This window comes from Apteryx mantelli, chromosome 1, assembly GCF_036417845.1.
Source record: "Apteryx mantelli isolate bAptMan1 chromosome 1, bAptMan1.hap1, whole genome shotgun sequence".
Taxonomy (NCBI): Eukaryota; Metazoa; Chordata; class Aves; order Apterygiformes; family Apterygidae; genus Apteryx; species Apteryx mantelli.
Genome location: NC_089978.1, coordinates 9,414,126 through 9,434,670, shown reverse-complemented (window position 1 = coordinate 9,434,670; position 20,545 = coordinate 9,414,126). Strand labels below are relative to the sequence as shown.

Sequence of the window (20,545 nt, the reverse complement as noted above, 5' to 3'; positions counted from 1 at the left end):
TTCCTAGCGCAGCCTACTACAGCCCAAGGAAGGTATTAAATTCAGGTGGCACCTGCGTGCTGGCCGGCGGAGGCGGTGGAGGAGGCGGAGGCGGAGGAGGAGGAGGAGGAGGGGCTCCCTATTGCCAAACAGGCCTGACGGAACAGCAGGAGGAGGAGGAGGAGGAGCTCCCTATTGCCAAACAGGCCTGACGGAGGAGGTGGCGGAGGAGGAAGAGGAAGGTGCGGCGAGCCCGCACACTCCCTGCCGCCGCGGGGTGAGGGGCCGCCATGCCAACCGCCGCCGCGCCGCCTCCCCCTCCGGCCGGTGAGACGGGCTCGCGCGCGCTCCTTCTCCCCCGCGTTCTTCCCCGACGGCTGCCTCCCCCCCCCCCCGGGCACAGCCATTGCGGCAGCGGGCGGGAACTGCCCCCCCCCCCGCGCGGCGGGCGCCTCCCGCCTCGGCCGTGAGGGGAGCGTCCGCCATGGCGCGCAGCGTGGCGCGACCGCCGCCGCCGCCGCCGCTTCCCCCCGCCGCCGGCCCGGACGCCTTTATTTTGCCCCAGTTCCCCTCTCTGTGACCTGGGGGCCCCGATGAGATTCAGAGCTTGCTCAGTATTTGCGAATCGCGCGGGGATAACGGGCATGACCGCGGCAGGCACTGGGAGCCGTTAGGTGGCCGGAGCTGCGCCTCACAACGTGTTTATTTTTTACCGCGCTGCCCAGGCGCTGAGCCCACCTGGCCGAAAGTGTAGCTTTTTGGGGGGCCGACTACCTTTATCCCCTTGAAGTACTCCCCAGATATGCTGCATGCGATTTTTTTGCGTGTTATAAAAAAAAAAAATTACCTCACTTCCTCATTCTCAATGATACTCTTCACTTAATTTCTGTAACAAATCTTGGTAAGAAACTTACCCAAATCCTTCCTTTTTTTTTTTCTAAAAAAGGGGCTTTAATGCAAATTTCATAACGGTTTCAAAAAAAATTGCAATAAAATTATGGGAAATGTTATTCACCTTCAAGATCAACATAGTTTGTGCTAATTTCATGTAACAAACGTTTATGACACTTTAGTCCCACTGCAGCTGCCTCTGGATAGTTCATGGCAGCTGGAGCCAAAGTATTACGCCTCCAAGGGGGCAGGCGGCTGGGAAGGAGCGCAGCAGTGCTTGGCATCGCTCTCTGCAGTTTCAAAAGGTCGTTTTGCCTTCCAGAGGGGAGGAGGAGACAAAATTCACCCTGCTTGCTGGCCTTTTGGTTTGCATTTCTTCTGGATTAAAAAAAGCAAAAAAAAAAAAAAAAAGCGTTACCTTGAACTTGTTGCACTAGAACATTGTGTAAAACACATTAGTACTTTGGCAAGTAGCGTAGCTGGCCAAGTCCTTCTCTGAGGTAAGTCAGTATAATTGCGTAACTGATGCAAGTCAGCTCTCTCTGATGTAAGTCAATATAATTACAAGATAATTGTGATCCTGACTTGGCGTAAGGGGAAGTGACTCTTTGGTGAGAAAACAGTGTCCTGGTGAGACCGTCTCTTTAAAAAAAAATCCCCCAACATAAAATATACATACAAATTATTTGAAGGATGAATTAGATTACCTCCCGAGATCCCTTCCAACCTGAACTATTCCATGTCTCTATGCTGTTATTTGTTCATACAGTGTTTTGCATGGTGGAGTCCTGGTTCCTAGCTGAAGCTGCTTTTTGCAGGGCAGAGAGAGATGCAACTTAACTGGGGGAAGTGGAGTGACATGTGGGACAAGGTCACGTGGTGTGTACAGCATAGGGGGTTGCATTATGCGTAGTCTAGGTTATTGAAATGACTTCAGACCCCTTGTCCTCTCCCTGGCAAACCCAGATCTGCCTGAGCAATACTGTCATGCAGTGATTACAAATTACGTGAAAATAGGCACAAGTAAACTGTGAAGACTGTTTTTTAGTCACTTTTAGTGCTTTTCATGTATATTGTCAGGAACCTTTTCATATGGCATCTCGTTTATATTCTTTAATACTTTTGATCTCAAATTGCTTAACAATTTGAAGCAGTATAACATTCCTTCTTCATAGGCTGAGAAAATGAGTACTAGTACCTTAAGGCCTGCATTTTCATGCTTGCTTGACTTGTAAAACTGTACCCCACCTTTTCAAGGCTTTTCCTCATGCTATGGAATCTAAAGATGTTAGTGCATTTTGGTACCAGAATGATAACTATGCTAGAAGGTGACTATTATATCATTTTAGGTTACTTGTATGCTTGGCTGTCTGAGGTTAGCCACCTCAGCCATCAGATGTACTTTCATCACTTATTTTGGTTTACGATTTTTGGCAAAGTGCCCAGACATTGCAAAGGAGCTTAGGTATCTACCTCCCGTTGTCACAGAGTTGCCAGTGAAAAGGCCTGAAGGAGAATACAGGCTATTTGATTCCATGAGCTGGTGGTGGATTTTTTTGGACTACGCTGCTTTTACAGTTAGAGTGATTCTGTGCCACTGAATCAACGAAAGTATTATTGACTTTGGTGGAAGCTGAGTGTCAGGATACTAGCAAAGTGACTGGTGCCAGAGCAATGCCATGGTTTTAGTAAAAGAGCAACACAAGATGACTAACACATTGTATGAGGAATTGCTTTTCTACAGCCGCTTTAATTCTGACATCAGCTTGTCCTGAAGCTGATTTCTGCAGCTCAGTCAAGAGCAGTTACACAGTGTGCTTACTTGGTGAGGGCCTAGGTGCCCTCCAGCATGGTATGCCAGGTCCTTAGCAGCAGGACCATGGCCATGTGGAGCACCTGGGAAGTGATGGCTGAGAGCTTGTTTGCTCAAGTGAGAAGCCTCCCTGGTGATGTACTTGAAGATAGGACTGATGAAAAGAGTTCGTGATGCTCAGGGTTTTGAAAGACAGCTAGTGTTGGGGTGGACCTGCTGCAGCATCTTGCACATGTAGATGGACTAGCTCTCCTTCCTGCTCGTGTCATGCTTCTTGTAATCTTTCTTCTGGGTCTTATTCACGACTTCTTTGGGGCCTTTTTTTGTAGGGTGGGAGGGAACATGGCTGCCTCAGGTTTTTGAGTATTGCGCTGTTTCTGACAAACAGAAGTGGCTAAGGATTCCTGCTGATAAAAGTCCCATTCTAACTCTCATAGGTTACTCTAAACATTTTTGGTTGTTTCCTTTGAAGCTGATGCCCTGATGTTTCTTTGATTCATCACTTATTTCAAATCTCCTAAATGTTGCTGAAGTGGCTAATGGCCTTTTGTTATTCCTCACTAGCTGTCAAGAAGAAGCAAAATTATACTAGTGTACATGAGGCAGTGAAAGCCGGTGATGTAGAACAGCTTGCGTCAATGATAAAAAGTGGAGCTGGTATTAACAAGGTGGATTTAGTTCACAAATTCACACCTTTGCACTGTGCTGCACACTCTGGAAGTCTGGAGGTAAAATACTTTGTTAGCGCTCAGACACAGCAAGGTTTTTGTAAGTTAATGTTTTCCTTCTTCTTTTAGTGGGAAAGACGGGACACAAAATTGCTAGCTCTGATCAAGCTAAATAAATAATCTCTGTTTTTCTTCGTAAATATATTCACCAATGGTAGAAATACAGTTTTTAGGTTTTTGTTGTGCCTTTCTGAAGCTCCAGGCAGTTTATGTAGTCAACATTGCAAGATTTCAAAACCCAGTAATTTTCTTACTACAAGTATAGTGTGGCCTTCCTTCCAGACTCGTGGCCTTCTTTTGCTCCTATTAAGTTTTACCCTTTGCTTAAGGACAAATCTTGTAGGATGTGTGCAATGTTCTAGTCATGATTGCATTGGGCTGGGCTGAACCAGAAGAGAAGTGATGTGAAAACACATTCATTCAATTTATCAATGTCTTGCCCCATGCCTCATTCTCTATAGCAATAGTTTTAATATATTTTATTTTGATAAATAAAAACACTGAATACTGATGCAGAAATGAGCAGGTACTTGCTACATAAATGTGAGGAACTTTCAGAATGACCAAGCTTTTGAAATAAGGACAACATTCACCTTCTTCCTACAACCTCTTTGTAAAATCATTATAGCAATCTAATCTTGAAGAACAAGGCCATGAATAATTGTATAAAAAATTCATGTCCAAAAGGAAGGGATGTAAAGTTTTTGCTAAAATCAAAAAATAATAAATGCAATGCTGTTGTTGGAATGTGCAGAAACTGTCAAGAAAATGCTGGTCAACGTGTTGTCAACCCTAAAAATAGATAGTTCGCACACCCTTTTCTACCTCTATAAATTCTGCAAATTTTCATTTGATTCTTCTACTTTGCAATCAGTGTATTAGACTTGACTGAGTTATCTGTCATCTATTTGTCCCTCACTAAGCTCTTAATGTTGGAAACAGGAAGAATCAGAGCTGGAGACTGGCATAAAGCAACGTAATAAATAATAATAATATCTAATAAACTATATAACTAGTCCTCTACCTTTTTCTGGTTAGTTCATAAAGCTTTGCCTGAAAAACAAAAGGAACTGCTGGAAAAAGGTGAATAAAGCAAGGCTGGGCTGTGGAAGGATGAGAAGAGAGGTGGGATTACATACACACAAGGAGCCTAATGAATGAAATGAAGTTTTAAATGTGGTTGGTTGTATTTGTCCCCTTAGTAGTTTTAATTGGAATTCAAGAGAGCATGTTTGCACCATTTTCTCCAGTGTTTTTAACTTATGCCACACAAATACTCTCACAGATTGCATTTTAACCTGGAAAAGAAAAATTCATAAGACATACTATAAAATTAATCCTAGGGTCTGGATTACTAGGTCATTTGTACTTTTTTTCTCCTGGGTGAAGCCTTGAAACTGTATAACTTACCCTTAACTTCCTAATGCACAAATATCTGGCTAATCCATGCCTTGGGTGTCTTATTTCAATAATGAAATATTCTGATATGCTTTGAAATGTAACATATACTGATAATTTGTAGTTAGAATTGTGCCCTAGACTCATGATAAGAATAATTTAAAAGACTTTGTTTTTGGTTGAGCAGTGTCTTCACTGGTTGCTCTGGCATGGAGCTGATATAACACAAGTAACTGTCAGAGGCTGGACAGCAGCTCATCTTGCAGCTATCAGAGGTCAGGATGCTTGCATGCAAGTAAGTATTAACGTTTACTCTCAAACAAAGTTAAGTAGGGCAGACCTTGAGCTTGGATGAACTATCACAAGGTCATTATGAAGGTCAGCTAAGACAGCTCCTAATGGAGCTATGAGTATCTCATCTTGATATCTTTACAACTGGAAGCATGTCACTGTTGTTAACCAACGCACTCATTTGCTCTATCTGTGCAAACAGAATTGTTTTGTGTAAAGACAATGCCTAGAAGTCACCCCAAAGTTATCCTGCTGAATTCATCCTTCTAGTCAACCTTTGCTTTTTCAACCTGTGAACTGAACTTTTGCTTTTCATTTCTTTTAGGCTCTGTTGTTAAATGGAGCAAACCTAGAAGCTCAGGATGATCGTGGGTGCACTCCGTCACACTTAGCTGCAGCCCATGGGCAGTCTTACACTTTACAAACTATACTGCGAAGTGGAGTGGTGAGGGACTTTTATTACAGTTCCCAAGTGCAAAGCCAAAGCTTCATATCTCTTTCCAGATAAAGCTTAGACTGAGATTAGGACTGTAGATTCATCATTATTGGTATATTGTTGGGGGATGATGGAATTTATTTTTAACTTAAATTTCCATTTTTTTATTGTAAGATATGTTAGGAAAATGTTCCAAAAATCTAGGGAGAATCAATAATGTGAGAAAACAACATTCCACAGGTATGTCACTAAATGAAGATTGGGCACTGTGGTTATTGTGATTTTTCGCAGTTTTACTAATCTTCTGTAGCAGAATAGACAAACTTAAAAAAATCCCAACCAAACCTAGGTGTATATTTAAGGAATAATGATGGATATGGTGATAGAAGTATGTCTAAAAATGTACCCTTTATACATGTATTACTTAAATAAAACCAAGAACCTATGAAAAATACCTGTCTTGGAATGGGATCTATGCACATGGCACGAACTTTTAAAAAAGTTCTTGGATTTGACTTAAATAATTGAACACAATGAACAGCTGATTCCTAATTATAAAATTTGTCTTGCTTCTGAGTTTCATAAATGAATGAATTAACCTGCTGCTTTCATTCTAGAATGCAAATATTTCAGACAGGAATGACTGGAAACCTGTTCATTATGCTGCTTTTCATGGTCGCTTGGGGTGTTTGCAGCTTCTTGTTAGATGGGGAGCGTGTATAGATGATGTGGATAACAATGGAAATCTTCCAGGTACATCAGGATAAATCGCATGTTTTTTAGCCTCTGGATTGCAATTGTTATGTTATGTGATAATTTTAGCGAATGATAAGTAATGCATACCAGCAGCATTTGCTAGTCGATTCCATACATTTCAGCATAGTTGTTTCATTTTTATAATGATGGGGGAATTTCTAAAATCCAAAGCACTTGCCTGTTGGAGAAGACTACCTTATTCACCTCCTGCTGCTCCTGGCAAGGATTGGATCTCATGGGTGCTGGAATAACTCACATCAGAGCAGGCTCAGTCTGGCTGAGAGCACTGCGTAGGTGGGCAGCCTCTCCCATGTGCGTGACAGAGTGCATATGCCAGTGGAGGTCATGGGAGGGGAAGGGTAGGCAGGGCAGGAGGCCGTTTCAGCTGCTATATGCTCCTTTTTGAATTTCTGCCGGAGTTTAATGGATGTGTAAGTGTGATCAAATTCTGGCTTGTTCTTGGGCAGGTTTTTGTATCCAACTGTTTCTTAACTGATTTGGTAAAACCCTTGTTCTCATTTACTTGTGATCTCATCTTGATTTCTGAAATACTGACATTTTTGTATTATCTGTAATCTGTATTCTTTTTATAATCACGTGCTCAGTCACTTTATCTAGTGCAAAAAATGGGCAGCATTTATTCCTTGCTCTTCATAGTTTTGCCACTGTTCCTCTGCCTACCTGTGCTATTGCCTCAGAATCCTCTTTAAGTTGAATGCTATTGCTTATACCCTGCCTTTTTGTTGCATCCTTTCCCTTTTAGCCTTTCTCTTCTTATGGTCTGTCACATTATTTGTTCCAAGGAGCATAATATTTTTGCTATAACTCTTTGGAGTTATGTTTTTAAATCCCTTTTCAAAGCCTTTGACCCTTTGTTAAACACCACTTGTCTAGTAAACTGATACCTATGGCCTGTTTTGCAAACCTGTTTTTTGTTAAAGAATGTGAGCCTCTTACATGTCCCAGCAGGACATCTGCTATATTAGCTCAAGCAGTAGAGGATTATGTTAGGCACTCTTATGACAGCGAAGAAGGTAGCTCTATTTGCATGTGGGAACACTTCCCTGGGTCAGGGAAAAGTCCCTATCAGACTTTTTTTATGGAGAGATGGGGAATACAACACAGGTCCAATTCAATGGTCTGTATGCACTGGTCAGTAGAAAATGGTTTTTGTTATTCTTTTGACATCTACAGAAGCTGAATCTACAGCCTTTGTTCGTTTTAATTTGACCATACTATCATCCAAAGGAAAGAAACTGCTTTGGAATATTGCTAATAAAAGATTACTGAAAGTGGTGTGCTATACAGATCAAACTATTTTCCACAGTTTCTAAAACTGAAGTAAAATTATATCATCTTTACATAATTCAACTTCAAGATTAGATGGCAAGTGCTATAATTTTACCTAAGAGTGTACTGAAAGAAACTTACTGAGGTTGCAGTGTCATGCACCTAAAACTAAAAAAAATAAGACTTAAGATTGTCTGGACCTTTTCCATGTGTGTATTGTGGTGGACATTTTAATTACCTATAGCATGCTAATTTTTTTCCAAGAGCTCTGGCTCATTCAGGGCCCAGAATGGGCTGTGCTCATTAATGAACTATTCAACATTTTGTTTGCTCTCTATATTCTCTATATTTTTTGCCCTCCTAATCTTTTGTTTTCTCTCTATATTCAGTTTTTGGCCCTATCTATGCATCATTTATTGTGCAGTATTTAGGCCTGTTCTAAAGAAAATACTAATTTGAACATGATGCAACACTTCAGTTTTTCACAAACACTATTTTCTACTCACCGTTGAGAAGAGCAAATAGTTTTAGCCTGATTTTATAAATGGCAAGATGAAACTTAGAGATAGAAAGAAGATAGAAAGCTTGGGATACCAACTACCCACTGCCAATTTTGTGATGCCTAAGAGACTAAGACAAAGTTTTTCAAAGTTCTTAGCACTGAGCAGCATTTATGTTCATGTCGCAGTACCCTTTCACTTTAGGCTCAACTGCAAATGCTCAGCATGCCTGCAGATCATATGGCACAGTTACGTGTTGGGCACTAGCTAGTAAGAGACACACAGATTAAAAACCACCTATGTTAAGTTCCTTTACGTGACTTCCACAGCATCCTATTGAAACTACTGAAAGACATGGACTGAATGCAACTCTTTAATGTATTTTTCCCTTGCCATCTCTACAGAAAAATCTGAGCTTTTCTGACTGCTGCTCTGCACAGGGCAGAGAGCTGGTTAAAAAGTTTAATCCCAAAAGGTTAAATTTTGTCCTTGAGATTTTTGGGCATCTGAAAATAGATTTGTAAGAGTTGAGTCAGTTTTGCACCAGCTGACTGTAATAGTCAGTATTTAAGAAGATACTACTTTTCACTTTTCCCAGAGTAACTGTAACTCACTGAGTAAATTAAAAACAATGGGACAGCTACCCCGATCTCAGCAAAGCTCAGATTTTGCTGCTTTAAATTTTAGCAATTATCTCTACCTAAATATTGTTATCTTGCCATAAAACCAGTATCACCTTTAAGAGCAATCAGTCTGAGGAACTATGGATAGTTTGCAACAGAGAGCTTGTATGCGCCAAAATTTAACCTAAGTGTCATGTCTTAGTGCTGCTTGTCTGGGTACACTGCCTAGCTACTATGATGATAATGAGATTCTTAACTGGAGACAAAGCAATCCTTTTGCCTGTAGTACGTCAGCCAAATAAGCATTTTTTGGCAACTTCTTCCTCTTGATGGGACTAGAGAATACTATGTATTACAAAATAATGGGCATGTGTTTTGTACCTCTTACTTTGTTATAGGCCCAGCACTTTACCAGTATTAAATAACTAAACTTCAGTGTAGCCTAAAGGACAGAAGCAGTCACTTTTGTAGCGAGGCAGAGCAGCTCCTGCACGTAGCAACTGTCTACAACAATTTAGGAGATAAATGTAATAGATGTACTGTGTATAGCCTCTGTCATGGGAGTAACCTCCAAATACTTTACCCAACAAAGTGAATGCCATTGTCCTCATTTTGTAGGTGGGGTGACTGAGATGCAAAGGTGTGATTCAGCTTGTTTGTGGTGGCACAGTCGAGGTGGGATTAAAGCAGAAATGCCCTAACTCCTAATCAAGGAGACCCCTTGCTGCCTCCTCTGCAATGAGTGTCTACTTAGGACAGGGAAGTCAGAAGAACACCGCTGCTGAGGAGTCAGATTTCTATTCACTGAGATGATGAGACCCCAGCAGTGCACTCTCCTAGCTAGTGGCCAAAGGTCTCTTGGCCGTCTCATATTGTTTCCTGCATCAGCTCTGCCAGCGAATCTTCTTTGGAGACCCTCTCCTCAACAGTTTTCTTTTACCTTCTTTACCAAGAAGGAGGTTTTCTTTTATCTCCTTCCCAAGAGCTAAACTCTGTCCTGGATCCGTCCTGAGCATCCCTTATCCAACTGAGGCTGCTCCCACTTCTTGTGCAATGCTGGATATCTCAAGCGCTGGCAGAGGGGCTAGATCTGATCAGTAGCGACTGCAGTGCTTTCTTGGTGGTCAGCAGTGCTCTGTTCTAACATACTGTGTTTTACCTTGTGCTATAGCTCATCTGGCAGCAATGGAAGGACACCTGCATTGCTTTAAGTTCTTGGTCAGTAAAATGACCAATGTCAGGTGCACTCTGAAAGCCAGGAATGACCATGGAGAGACTCCAAGGGACTTGGCTGAACGGTTCTATAAAGACAATATTTTGCAGTATATTGATGGTGTGGAAAAACAGGGGGAGCATCCAGAGACGCAGGAAGGTGAGTGTGGATTAAGATATTTTTAAAATAGGCAATGTAATGCTACAGAAATACTTGATTCTGGAAACTTGTATGAGCAGGAGTATAACTTTTAAATAAGCAATGTAAGCAACAGCTGTTGCTTTCAATACTTATTACCCTTAGTGATAGCTAAAGACTGGGATACCCAGTGTGATTTTATAAATGTGTTGGATTTACTCCTAACTGAAATATAACTTGTCACTCTATTTTACACTCTGAATACCAAGTTATCCATGTTATCCTTCTTAGACTTCACTAGGGATCCTGCAAAACTGTATAATTTTCATGAGTGTGCAGAGCTGCCTGTTCAGAATCCTTTACTCGCGTTCAGCAGCAATTTACTCTAGAAACATCCCACTGAAATTAGAATTACTTGCTAGGTAGTAATGCTACTGCAGTCAGAACAGCCAAAGGATGCAAGTGTGGCAAGGTTTGTAAGGAGAACATTCATCAGAGCAAAGATATGAGAATTGCCCTTTTCACCTCTTGGCTTTTTACAGGCACTTACTTTTCTTATCTGCTATTCTTTTGTTATTATACATATGCATATATATGTCAGTGTTCTCTCTCTCTAAAAAGAATTAGAAAAATCAAATTGTATAGCTAGTGTTTTCAGCAAGGAGCAAAATAGTTTATATATTTGGTGAGACTATAGAATTCCAAACAGGCAGGTGACTCCAGTTTCCAACAGTAATAGAACAGCAACCTTAAAACAAGGATGTATTTATTATTCCAGATTTATGAAATTAATCTCTTAACTGTATAAGATGCTTGTAGCCATAACCAAGACATGTTTAGTCAAGCCTGTGAAGAACAGTGCTAGTTATGCAGCTGCATTTTAACTGATTAAGGTTGCATTAGCCTTGCTAACTACAGCTCTGAAATTTCCATGCATAAGTTAAGATGAGAGAGGCAAGCTGTGTAAGACGAACATGAGCATGCTTATTAGAATTGTGGGCATCTGCTTGGAAACATGTGCATTTCACTTTTAGTTTTAGCTTTTCCAGCCCATGGTGCTGCTTTCAAAGGGGACCTGATAACACTTAGAAGATTAGTAAAAAGTGGAACAATCAATATTAATGAACGGGATGATACAGGATCCACTCTCATGCACAAAGGTCAGTAATTATAATCTGTGTTTCAGCTTGTTACTGTTTGTTGCTGACTTGTTTGCTTACTTTTTCGAGTGGCTGCTTATCAGATAAATTTCATGAAAAACAGCATCTCATTTCCTGAGGGCTTCAAAGGGCAACACACATTTTGTGATATGTGTGTGCGTAGGTGTCATTTACTTTAAAAACAGACTGAACAAGTTGAAGTCAAGGAGGAAGAATTTATATTAAGAAGAAAAAAACATCTAAACTGAAAACTAAAATAATTTTTTTATCAGGTGAGATGTGACTTTTAGAAACGTTGACTATCTAGGTACAATGATCTGTATTGTGGCCTGGGCCTTTATTTATTGAACGTCTTGGTACTATGGAGATGTGTTCTAAAAACCACAGCAAAGTCATTTGATAGTATTCTGTGGAGGAAGGTAAGCATCTGGTATCTAACACATTGATTTGCAGTGGAGTGCTAGCATTGCAAAAAAATGGTCCTGCTGTGTTTTGGGGTTTCTTTTGTGATGTCTGAAAGAAGAAATGGAAGAGGAAAGAAAGAGGGAGATATTCTTGTAACAAGTCTTTAACACAATTTCTCCCCAGCCTCCCCACACCTCTTTTTGATTAGATATAAATGGTAGAATTTTTCAAAACATAATTAAAGTTCTCATTACGAAAATTGCTGGGTAGGGATTTTAGAAGTGTTTCCTGCATTCCTTCCCACCACCTTTTCTTGGGTGTTGCTAACCTACAATTGTTTCATCCCCAATCTTTACATACAATATGAATGTTATAGGGAAATATTGTAACCCATTATTATTGCATATCCTTGTCTCGGTAAGAAAACAGATACGACACACATCCAAAGAAGGTGCTGTCAGAGACAGATTTATTCTTCCTTGAGAAAAAGGGTTTGCAGGTTTCAGCCAGCATGCCAAGTACCATCCTCGCATATGTGAAACATCATTCCTGGGACCATGTTGTAGGGAGAGTAGCCATGCCGGACCATATAATGAGGAAAAGCTGTTGTGTTAGGCTGTGAGTGAGAAGTGTTGCCTTCAGTGTGTGGCCCAAGAAACGATGTGCCAGCACAAAGCTCTGGCTTCTCTCCTGCTCCAGGAGACAGCAGTGCACGTCACAGATCTGACAAACAGCTGTGTCTGGTGTATGGGAGCCCAGAGCTGGGGGGAGGTGATGGTGCTGTGCTGCAGATATACAACATACAGGCCTTACTGCAAGAGAGTGTGAGGCAGCAGTTATTTGTGTGTCTCACACTCAGTGCATGAGATTGGGCAGGTTTAGTTTGACTCGTGACTGGGAAGAGTTGCTGATAAACTTCTGGCGCTAGAAGGAGGCACAAAACTACACTGCATGATCTTCCTCAAAACTGCATGTACTCATGTGGCTGATCATTGGGCTGCTCTTGAAATAGTATCTCCCCCTTAGGGTGTTAGTGAACCCAGCCCCTGGGATGTCAGACCATGCCAAGAGGAGGACATCTTGGGTGAGAAACACATCAGCCATATACATCTGACTTGTGTGCGCATTCTTTCCATCAGCTGCTGGACAAGGGCATATCCATTGCTTACAGTGGTTGATTGAGATGGGAGCTGACTGTGACATTACGAATGAAGCTGGAGAGACTCCAAAAGATGTAGCCAAGAGGTAGCAGTGCCTATCCTGTAACTCTATCATTTATTTGCTTACTATTTATATATCAATATCGTTGTCAGCTTTGTTGAAATTACTCCTGATTTTCATTGATGGAGCAAGAACAGGTCAGGCCTGTGAATTCCAGCTCTGAGTGATAAGCAAAGCTGTACTGTAGCTGTAAAAAGTTTTAATTTTAACTTAATTGAATTTTAATTATTTTGAGTAAGGTTAGACATAAAAGATGAAGATGAATTGGTTTGGAAAAAGAAATTTAAGAGCCAGTATGCTTCATCTAAAGAAAGTTAAGAGCCAGTATGCTTCATCTATGCAAAGTAAGTGAGAACTAGATAAGGCCATCTGTTTTTCCTATTTATTAATAAAAAATAATGCAGTTGCTCATGCGATTCAATTACAAATTCCTTCAAAGGAAAATGTATCTTTGTTGTGGAAGTCATTGTCATAAGATTTCGCTGAGGCTGAAATTGCCATCAAAATACTACAAAAAGCAGTTTAGCTGCTCATAGTTTGTGCACCAGTGCTTCCTTTAATCCTGAAACCTTATTTGGTTGAGATAAATGGGAACATGAAGAGTTTCAGAGAGTTTCTATCCCATGCATGGAGCATGGATACATTTTTCCACATGACAGGAATATTTCAGTGTAGATTAACTGTTCTCTGTGCAGATTTGCCCAGCTGGCAGCTGTGGAACTTTTGACACAAAGAACTGGAGACAGTAACTCTGATGACGAAGAACTAGATGCAAACAACATAAAGTTTTTTGAAAGACATGGTGTGGAAGGGAGTACAGATAGCAAGGAAGATTTAACCCTGGATAAAGCAGAGAGAAGGAATGCACGCAGTAAGCATTGTCTTTCTTCACCCTTTGTTTGGAAAAGGTAGTCTCAAGACATTATATTCCTAGTTCCAGTTTCTGCCAACTGCTGCAGACTTCTTTGTCATAAGACAAGTTAGTTGACAGGATCTCTGTACCATTGAGCATTCAAACGTGTTTTGGAAAATCAGAAAGCATAGCATAGGATGATCAGAGTGTAAATGTTATACTGTTTTAATCTGCATCGATGAAGCCACATTAGATTGCATGTTGTTTTTGAGAGCTCTCTGCTGTGTGGGTGTCAGGTGTAGCTCTGGATCTGCTGAGCAGTGCGACTGCTGCTCTCTGTTTGTGAGGCTGTTTTCCAGACCATTAAATTCCACCATGGATGTCTTCACACCGTGGCCTGTTACCTACCTGGAGAACTCTCTCTTGCAGTAAGGGCCTATCGCAAGATTCAGGAACTTCAGCAACTTCTAGAAATTGCCTACAGCAACTACAGACAGCTGGGAGGAATAACTGAGGAGGAAAGGAAGATGAAAAAAGAAGAAAGGGAAATTGAGAAGTAAGGTTAACTTGTCCTAGTAATATTTAACTCTATAATGCCAATTTGAAAGCCTTGGTTAAGGCTACCTTATGCTCAAACTGCTTTGGCCATTCCCTCTTTTCCACTTAGCAACTTTAGCCAGGCCAAAAAGAAAAGGACTTCAGCCATTTGTCTGGCCATTTCTAGACTTCCACTACCAGGTTCGGCCCCACAACACAGGTGCAGTATGTTTGATGGGTCCACACTTCTTGTGCTTGGTAGGATTATCTGCTCTACCTTCACGTTTTCCTGCTGCATATGTGCAGTCTGATACATCCTGACTGTTTTCATTGCATTATGGATGCAGAATGCCTGTACACCCAGTAGGAAATCTGAATAAAAGGCCCTAGTCTTAGCAAGACTTGGATGTAAGTGCATACAAAGCAGAAATTATTGAATGAGCTGCTACCTTTCTGTGTCAAGGGCAATGTATTTCTGTGCTCAAGAATGTATTAAATCATATCCACACTACAAAAAAACAACCTCAGCAAACCTGCCCTTGCATGTGGAGCACTTTTCATAATGTCTGTCTAATTCTCAGGATCTCCATTAAATCAAAGGATTCTGTTAGATGGGTCAGGTGACTAGATGGGCAGACTATCTAAGTTTCAGAGAATTGCCCTCCTGTCTGTCAGATACTTAGGTCTTAAATGATAAAGTATCATCCAAAAGGCAGCTTTGACCAGGCTGCCTTGCATGGAAAAATGCCCACCTTGTATGTGCCACATGAGTTTGGAGATGTGTCTTATTAATCTCAAGTGTGCATGAGTCAGCCTGTCCCCAAGCACTGATTTCCCTGCATAAGCACGGACCATTCTTTCAATGTCAGTAAGGCTGACGCAGCCTTGGAGCTTTGGGCTATGTGACTCAGGCATATTCAGCCCAGGAAATGGGGTACCTCTTGCTGAGAGCTTTCCTGCTATGCTGTTTGAATTCATGGAGCAGACATCTCCCTTTTCCTTTTACCAGTCTTCCGTCTTTGTAGCCATGCTAATTCATCCTGGTCCAGAGGAGAGCCAGCTCAACTCCAGATGACTCAGTTTCTGAGGTCATTTGCTGACTGTAATAAGAACATATCTGAATTATGCCTCTGCCGACCAGTTCCAGGAATCTCAGTTAATTTAGTAGCCATTGTGAGTGTGACCGATGAGAACTTGTGGAACCATATATCAGCCAATGCTGCAGCTTCCCTGCAGAAAATGTTATGCAAGCTGTCATTTGAGCATTCCTCATCTGTGGTTAAGCCCATCACTTCAGGATTTAGGAAAGACGTAGAGGAACAAGTCTTAAATGAAAAAGCTGCCCCTGGCTCCTCCAGAATCCCAGTTTTATGCTATTTCTCTGTTTCATGCTAAGCTTTTGGCTTCTTAGGCACTTCTTCCCCTTCTGCAGCTAGGGCAGGACCTGAGTTGTGGCCTACCCAAGACCCCCGTGACTGGCTCAGTGTGTGGGGAGAGGTCTCCATCTCGTGGTTGGATGTGCTGAGTGCTGCTGAAAGCTAAGAAGGGAAAGAAGTGCTGATGCTGAGGCTTTTACAACAGGTCTTTGGCCAGGAGCATGCTGTAGCTGAATGAAGGTCACTGTACATATACATTTGGCTTGGAGAGAAGCAAGGAGCTTCTCCACCCAGTAGAAGGACTGAGCAGGATTCCCATGTTGGCATCCCCGGGGTGCTTTGACAGGGTGCTCAGTACCTCCCTGAAGTCCTATTGTGATTTTGCACCTGGTGATGGAGGGAGCATTTCTCTCCTAGGGTCTTCTCACAGAGAAACCTGTTCAATAGTCAGCCCAATAAAGAAGGAAGCTGGGCAGTGGAGGTGGGAAGTGGCCTTTCCAGCCCATCTGTGTGCTAGCAGTTGGTGTGAGTACTGCACTGTTTTCTGCTGTGACTAATCTGTTCCTTAGCAGAGGCACAGGATTGCATGGAGTAGCCAGGGCAGGGTTGGCTGCACTTTATGAGCCTCTGCTTGTCTGCTTTGCTTTTGGCAGGGCTGTGAAGGAGCTGGAGGCCCAGCTAGAATACGAGCGAGTCAGGCGGGAAAAGCTGGAGAGCCAGCTGGATGACTACCGTGCTGAGATAGGCCACCTCAGAAAGAGCCTGGAGAAAACCCACATCCCCCCTGCTCTCCCTCTGGTGAGTGCCATGAAAAGGTGCCTTGCTAGCCAGTGCACGGGACAGAGGTGAGATTCCCGCTGGGATTCCTCGGCACGGTGCTAAGAAATATCATTGGAATAAATGTGTTTGTTAGCAGCTTTTAGCTTGGGACACTGAAGCAAGCAACAGCCTCTGTTACATCCTGACCGTGTTGCTGCTGTGAAAGGACATAGTTTCTCTCTGTACAGAGAAACGTCCATCTTCTTCATGTTCGTATTAACAAGTGGGAGTGGACTAAGTGCTGAGTACTTCTGTGCTGTATCTGCAGTGACTAGCCGTTCCCCTTGGCTGGTACCCGAGTCTGACTGTTCTGGGTGCTTCAGGAAAACTGTCAACCCCTCATCCCTCAGACTGGCTCGGTTTGTAGCAATTGCAGCAGTATTGCAGGATATTTCCTTTGCTTCAGAACTCTCCTTCAGAACTGGTTTATTTTCCTCCTGTTCACACCACACTGAGCTGGTGGAGTACTGTAATACAGTACTGTATTGCTGCGTATAGTGGCTGACTTTGATGAGCGATCTTGCATGCCATCTGCTGTCACCTTAATTGTCAAGCCCAGTGATGGCAAATGAGATGCAGATATGAACTATTCATTGGCTTAGCAGGAGAAGACAGAAAAGTTAAAACTTTTTTTTTTTTTTTTATACCAAATCTGATGATAATTCAGAAGTTCACATGCTAACTTTGCTCGTCACTAAGGCAGGCTGTTCATTGCTGCTCTTAGAGCTTCACTTAACTGCCTTGACCGCTGTACTGATGCAACTGTTTGTAAGACCCTGGTATAACTGATATCAAAGTCAGGTGAGGACTCTGGCCACTGACAGTGTGGGAGACTTGGATTTAGATTCTTCTTTGGCCTAGAAAGGCCCAGAAGCCCCATCCCAGGGGTGCCATAACCAGCACAATGCCAGCTTTCCTGAGACGAAGCCGTATTCATTCCCTACTCACAGCCATGCACTGTGATTGCTATAATTAAGTATTCATTGGTCCAGAGAGAGAGAATGAGAGAAAACAACTTTATAGGCTTATTAAAAGGGTTGTCAAGCAGGAAGAAGGAAATCTGGCCTGAGCTTCGCATGAAACTTCTATGTATTCCTTGGAGCAGAAATAGGTTTGCTGGTTAAAAGGGGTAACATTACCACCTCCTTCAGTCAGGTTTGAATGAGGTCCAGGTGCTTGGAGTGTCCCCACTAGATAACGGTCCCCTCTATTTTCCAAGCGTGATGGGGAAGAATGCTTGGTGGATGTTCTGAGCGGGAAACAAGCATTTAAGAACCCTATTTTGTTACCATTTAAACTACGCACGGCTTTGGCTATTGAAATGGCTAGGGCTTTTCAGGCCTCTTGAGAGCAGAGGTGATCCCACCCCGAGGCAGCTGGGAGCAGGAGCTGTGCTGTGGACTGTGTTGTGCTTCACGTCCTTGCAAAAAGACAGAGGAATTTCTGTCCCGACCATTTTAGTCCTTCTGCTGCCATCTTCTGGTCACAGGGTAACATGACATGGCTGCATGTGCAGCATACCTAGACTGCATTCAATAGCTGCAGCTCAAAGCAGCGAGGCCTGCAGGGTGCCTCCATCACACACTTGTGCAGGGTGCTGGATTCATAGCAGCAACCAAATTCTTTGTCCGTGTCTCCCAGCTCTTCCCCCAGCTCTTCCCAGCAGCAGCTCCAACATCCCTAGTTTGCAGTTTTGTCTTTCTCTTCGCTTGAGTAGTTAAACATGGTCTGTGAGGCCTCTTGGCCATAACAAGTCCCTCAGCTGGGAATGAATGGTACTTTTGCAGCTACCATCCTTCCAACATGTCCTACTTATCATCTGCTAAAATTCAGATGGCTTTAAAAGATACTGAGACATTCATAAGACAAATTATCAAGGACCTTTTTTAAAGATGCTGGCTTTGGCTTAGGGGGCCCTCTGAGCCACAGAGCAAGCAGGGCATTACTGCGGTTTTCTTACACCTGTCTCTAGGCAGCACTGCCCTGTGCTCTGGCATAACCATGTTGCACAGCTCGTTCCATCTCCCTTCATCCACTTTCCCCACTTTCTTCCTCCTCTTTCTGCCCTCCCTTGCAGGATTGTTTCCCCCCACACGTTGTAATGCTCCACAGCTGTTTGCTTCCCACTGTATCCTTGGGACCAAACTTTTCTACACTGAGGAGACCCTCCAGCTGGCCAGGTGCCTCCCTCCTTCAGAAGAAAAGTCACTTTCTGTGTCCACAGTCCACCTTAAAACATTACCTGTTCTACTCGCCTGGCAATCTGGGACCGCTTTGGCATATAGTGCCCCATTTCTAGGGTAGAACAGTGTCTGCAATTACTTAGTTTGCTACCAGTAGCAGTCTGAAAAGGCACATTTGGGTTTTGGGTTAACTGTTGTAACATCACTAGCTGGGACTGGAGACAACTTCTGCTGAGGCAGATTTGTTTTCAAAAACTTCTGCTTTAAATAACTGCTGCAAACAAGGGACCTTCAAAATTTTACCCTGCTGTGACTGTCATGCTGTGTACAGGGGACTAAGCTCTGCTTTCAGCTTCAGTTTGGCTCCAAAATTATTCCAGTATGCAACAGCTGAGACAATCTCAGGTAGAGCAGAGAGCCAGCACAACAGCGCTAATCGTTGTGTTTGACCCTGGGTGTACCGTCAAGCTTGATCTATTTCTAGCTTTGATTTTATCAAATGCCCGTATCACTCTGAATATTAGCCTAACCGCTACCTCCTTGAGGGGAAAAAAAAAAGTGTGTGTGCTTGTGCTTCATGCCAGATGCCCCACAGAGTGTGAAAGTTTACAAGAAATACAAGCTCCTTTCACTGTGCTCTAAAGTCTCTTACAGATAACAGGGACAGAAAATCAAAAATAGGTGGGTGGTACAGAAATAGCCCAGAAAGCCATTAGGCTCTTGGCTCGGGCTGGGTTCAGTCACAGGCAAGGAGATTATCAACATGGGGAAGAAGAAGAAGAGCATGTCCAGAACATGTCTTTGGCTGCCCTGTTTGACAAACTGCAGGCTCAATAACTGATTTTGTTAACATAAAATATGGTCTTGGCTGTTACACATTTGTTTTGAACACAATATTCTCTAGCTATTCAAAGGCACACGTTTACTCAAAAATCCTATCTTACTAGGTAGCGTATTTAAGTAATTGCAATTTAATGGTTGTGGCGTCCTTTTTTTAGGAAACTGAGGCAACATCTGATTCTTGCAAAGAGAAAAAGAAAATAAAGAAGAAGCCATCCTGCAGCCCTGGAGGGGTGTTTGTGAAACGATGCTGAGGAATGAGCCAAGCCAGGCTGTATTAGACAGTCTTGTCTTACAGCACAACAGCCAGAGCAGGTTCATCTTCTAATAGTCTCCCAAGCCCTTCCAAACAGAAGTCACCAGAGGCAGAAAAGCTATTATTTAACTGCTAGAAAGTAGAACAGCAATATTCAAGACAGTGCAAAGTGTCTGTATAGCCCCAGTTCTGCAGATGAGTTGTGGTTTCATATCTTTCAATTTCAGTGAACAATTTTCCTAATTCTCTGGGCTAGAAAATATTTTTAAATCACAGAAACTTTTTTTTTTTAAACTGTAAGACTTCTTTTCCTATCCCAGTAGCTGTTTAGCAACAGCTTTGCAAATGATAGACAAAAATTGAAGAGTTAACTGCAGAGATGTCATAGGCCCTACTGAGCCTGAGGAAAAGTATTCCCATCTGCTAGGCTATTTAGTACTACTGTCTTAAAAAACAGCACCTAACTTCCTAAAATAGATCAGGTGATAGACACTGAATCCTGGTTCCACACTAAGGATCTGGAGAAAGATATTTGCTTGACTGCAGACTGGTGCTAAGCCCTTCACTTTTCATGGAGTTATTCCTAAGCAAGCCAGGAAGGTACTCCTTCACGATGTACCACATGAACTGTACTGCTGGGCCTCCGAGTCTAACTCAGGGCTGAAGGTTTCACTAGGTTATGGGGCATGTTAAAATTAGAAATGGCAAGCCTGCCCTCCATGCCCAAAAAACTTTTCATGACTTTACACATAATAAAGATTTTTCTCCCATCTGTATGCTATTGTGAAATTCCTTTTTCCTATTGGAACCTTCATCATGCATAATATTGTGACAATTTT

General features: G+C 42.4%; 2 protein-coding genes across 14 annotated transcripts in view; one reads left to right on the top strand and one right to left on the bottom strand.

The window, feature by feature from the left end:
- CCDC90B (coiled-coil domain containing 90B) overlaps nt 1-20,545 on the bottom strand; it is a 35,716-nt gene that overhangs the window by 2,393 nt on the left and 12,778 nt on the right. For 3 of the 10 annotated variants that reach the window (XM_067316765.1, XM_067317023.1, XM_067316903.1), the window contains one exon: nt 889-1,248. The exons of 2 other annotated variants lie outside the window; for them this stretch is intronic. In XM_067316765.1, coding sequence (XP_067172866.1) covers nt 1,169-1,248 — 80 coding nt within the window. In that variant the 3' untranslated portion in view covers nt 889-1,168. Of the gene's footprint in view, nt 1-888; nt 1,249-11,230; nt 11,730-14,158; nt 14,206-15,170; nt 15,333-20,545 lie in introns of those variants that run through there. 5 more of the 10 variants (XM_067316702.1, XM_067316867.1, XR_010887438.1 and 2 more) reach the window with 4 other exon arrangements.
- Nucleotides 189-20,482, top strand: ANKRD42 (ankyrin repeat domain 42). 4 transcript variants are annotated; one of them, XM_067316419.1, is made up of 12 exons: nt 189-306; nt 3,248-3,411; nt 4,997-5,104; nt 5,426-5,545; nt 6,154-6,289; nt 9,877-10,077; nt 11,091-11,216; nt 12,761-12,866; nt 13,538-13,713; nt 14,125-14,251; nt 16,262-16,406; nt 19,609-20,482. In XM_067316419.1, exons 1-12 carry the CDS (start codon nt 270-272, stop codon nt 19,702-19,704), a joined length of 1,542 nt encoding a protein of 513 aa, XP_067172520.1. In that variant the 5' UTR covers nt 189-269; the 3' UTR covers nt 19,705-20,482. The 4 variants fall into 4 exon arrangements, with proteins under 4 accessions (XP_067172520.1, XP_067172670.1, XP_013805784.2 ...); XM_013950330.2 differs by lacking the exon at nt 189-306 and having other exon boundaries at nt 1,262-3,411; XM_013950331.2 differs by lacking the exons at nt 189-306; nt 5,426-5,545 and having other exon boundaries at nt 1,263-3,411.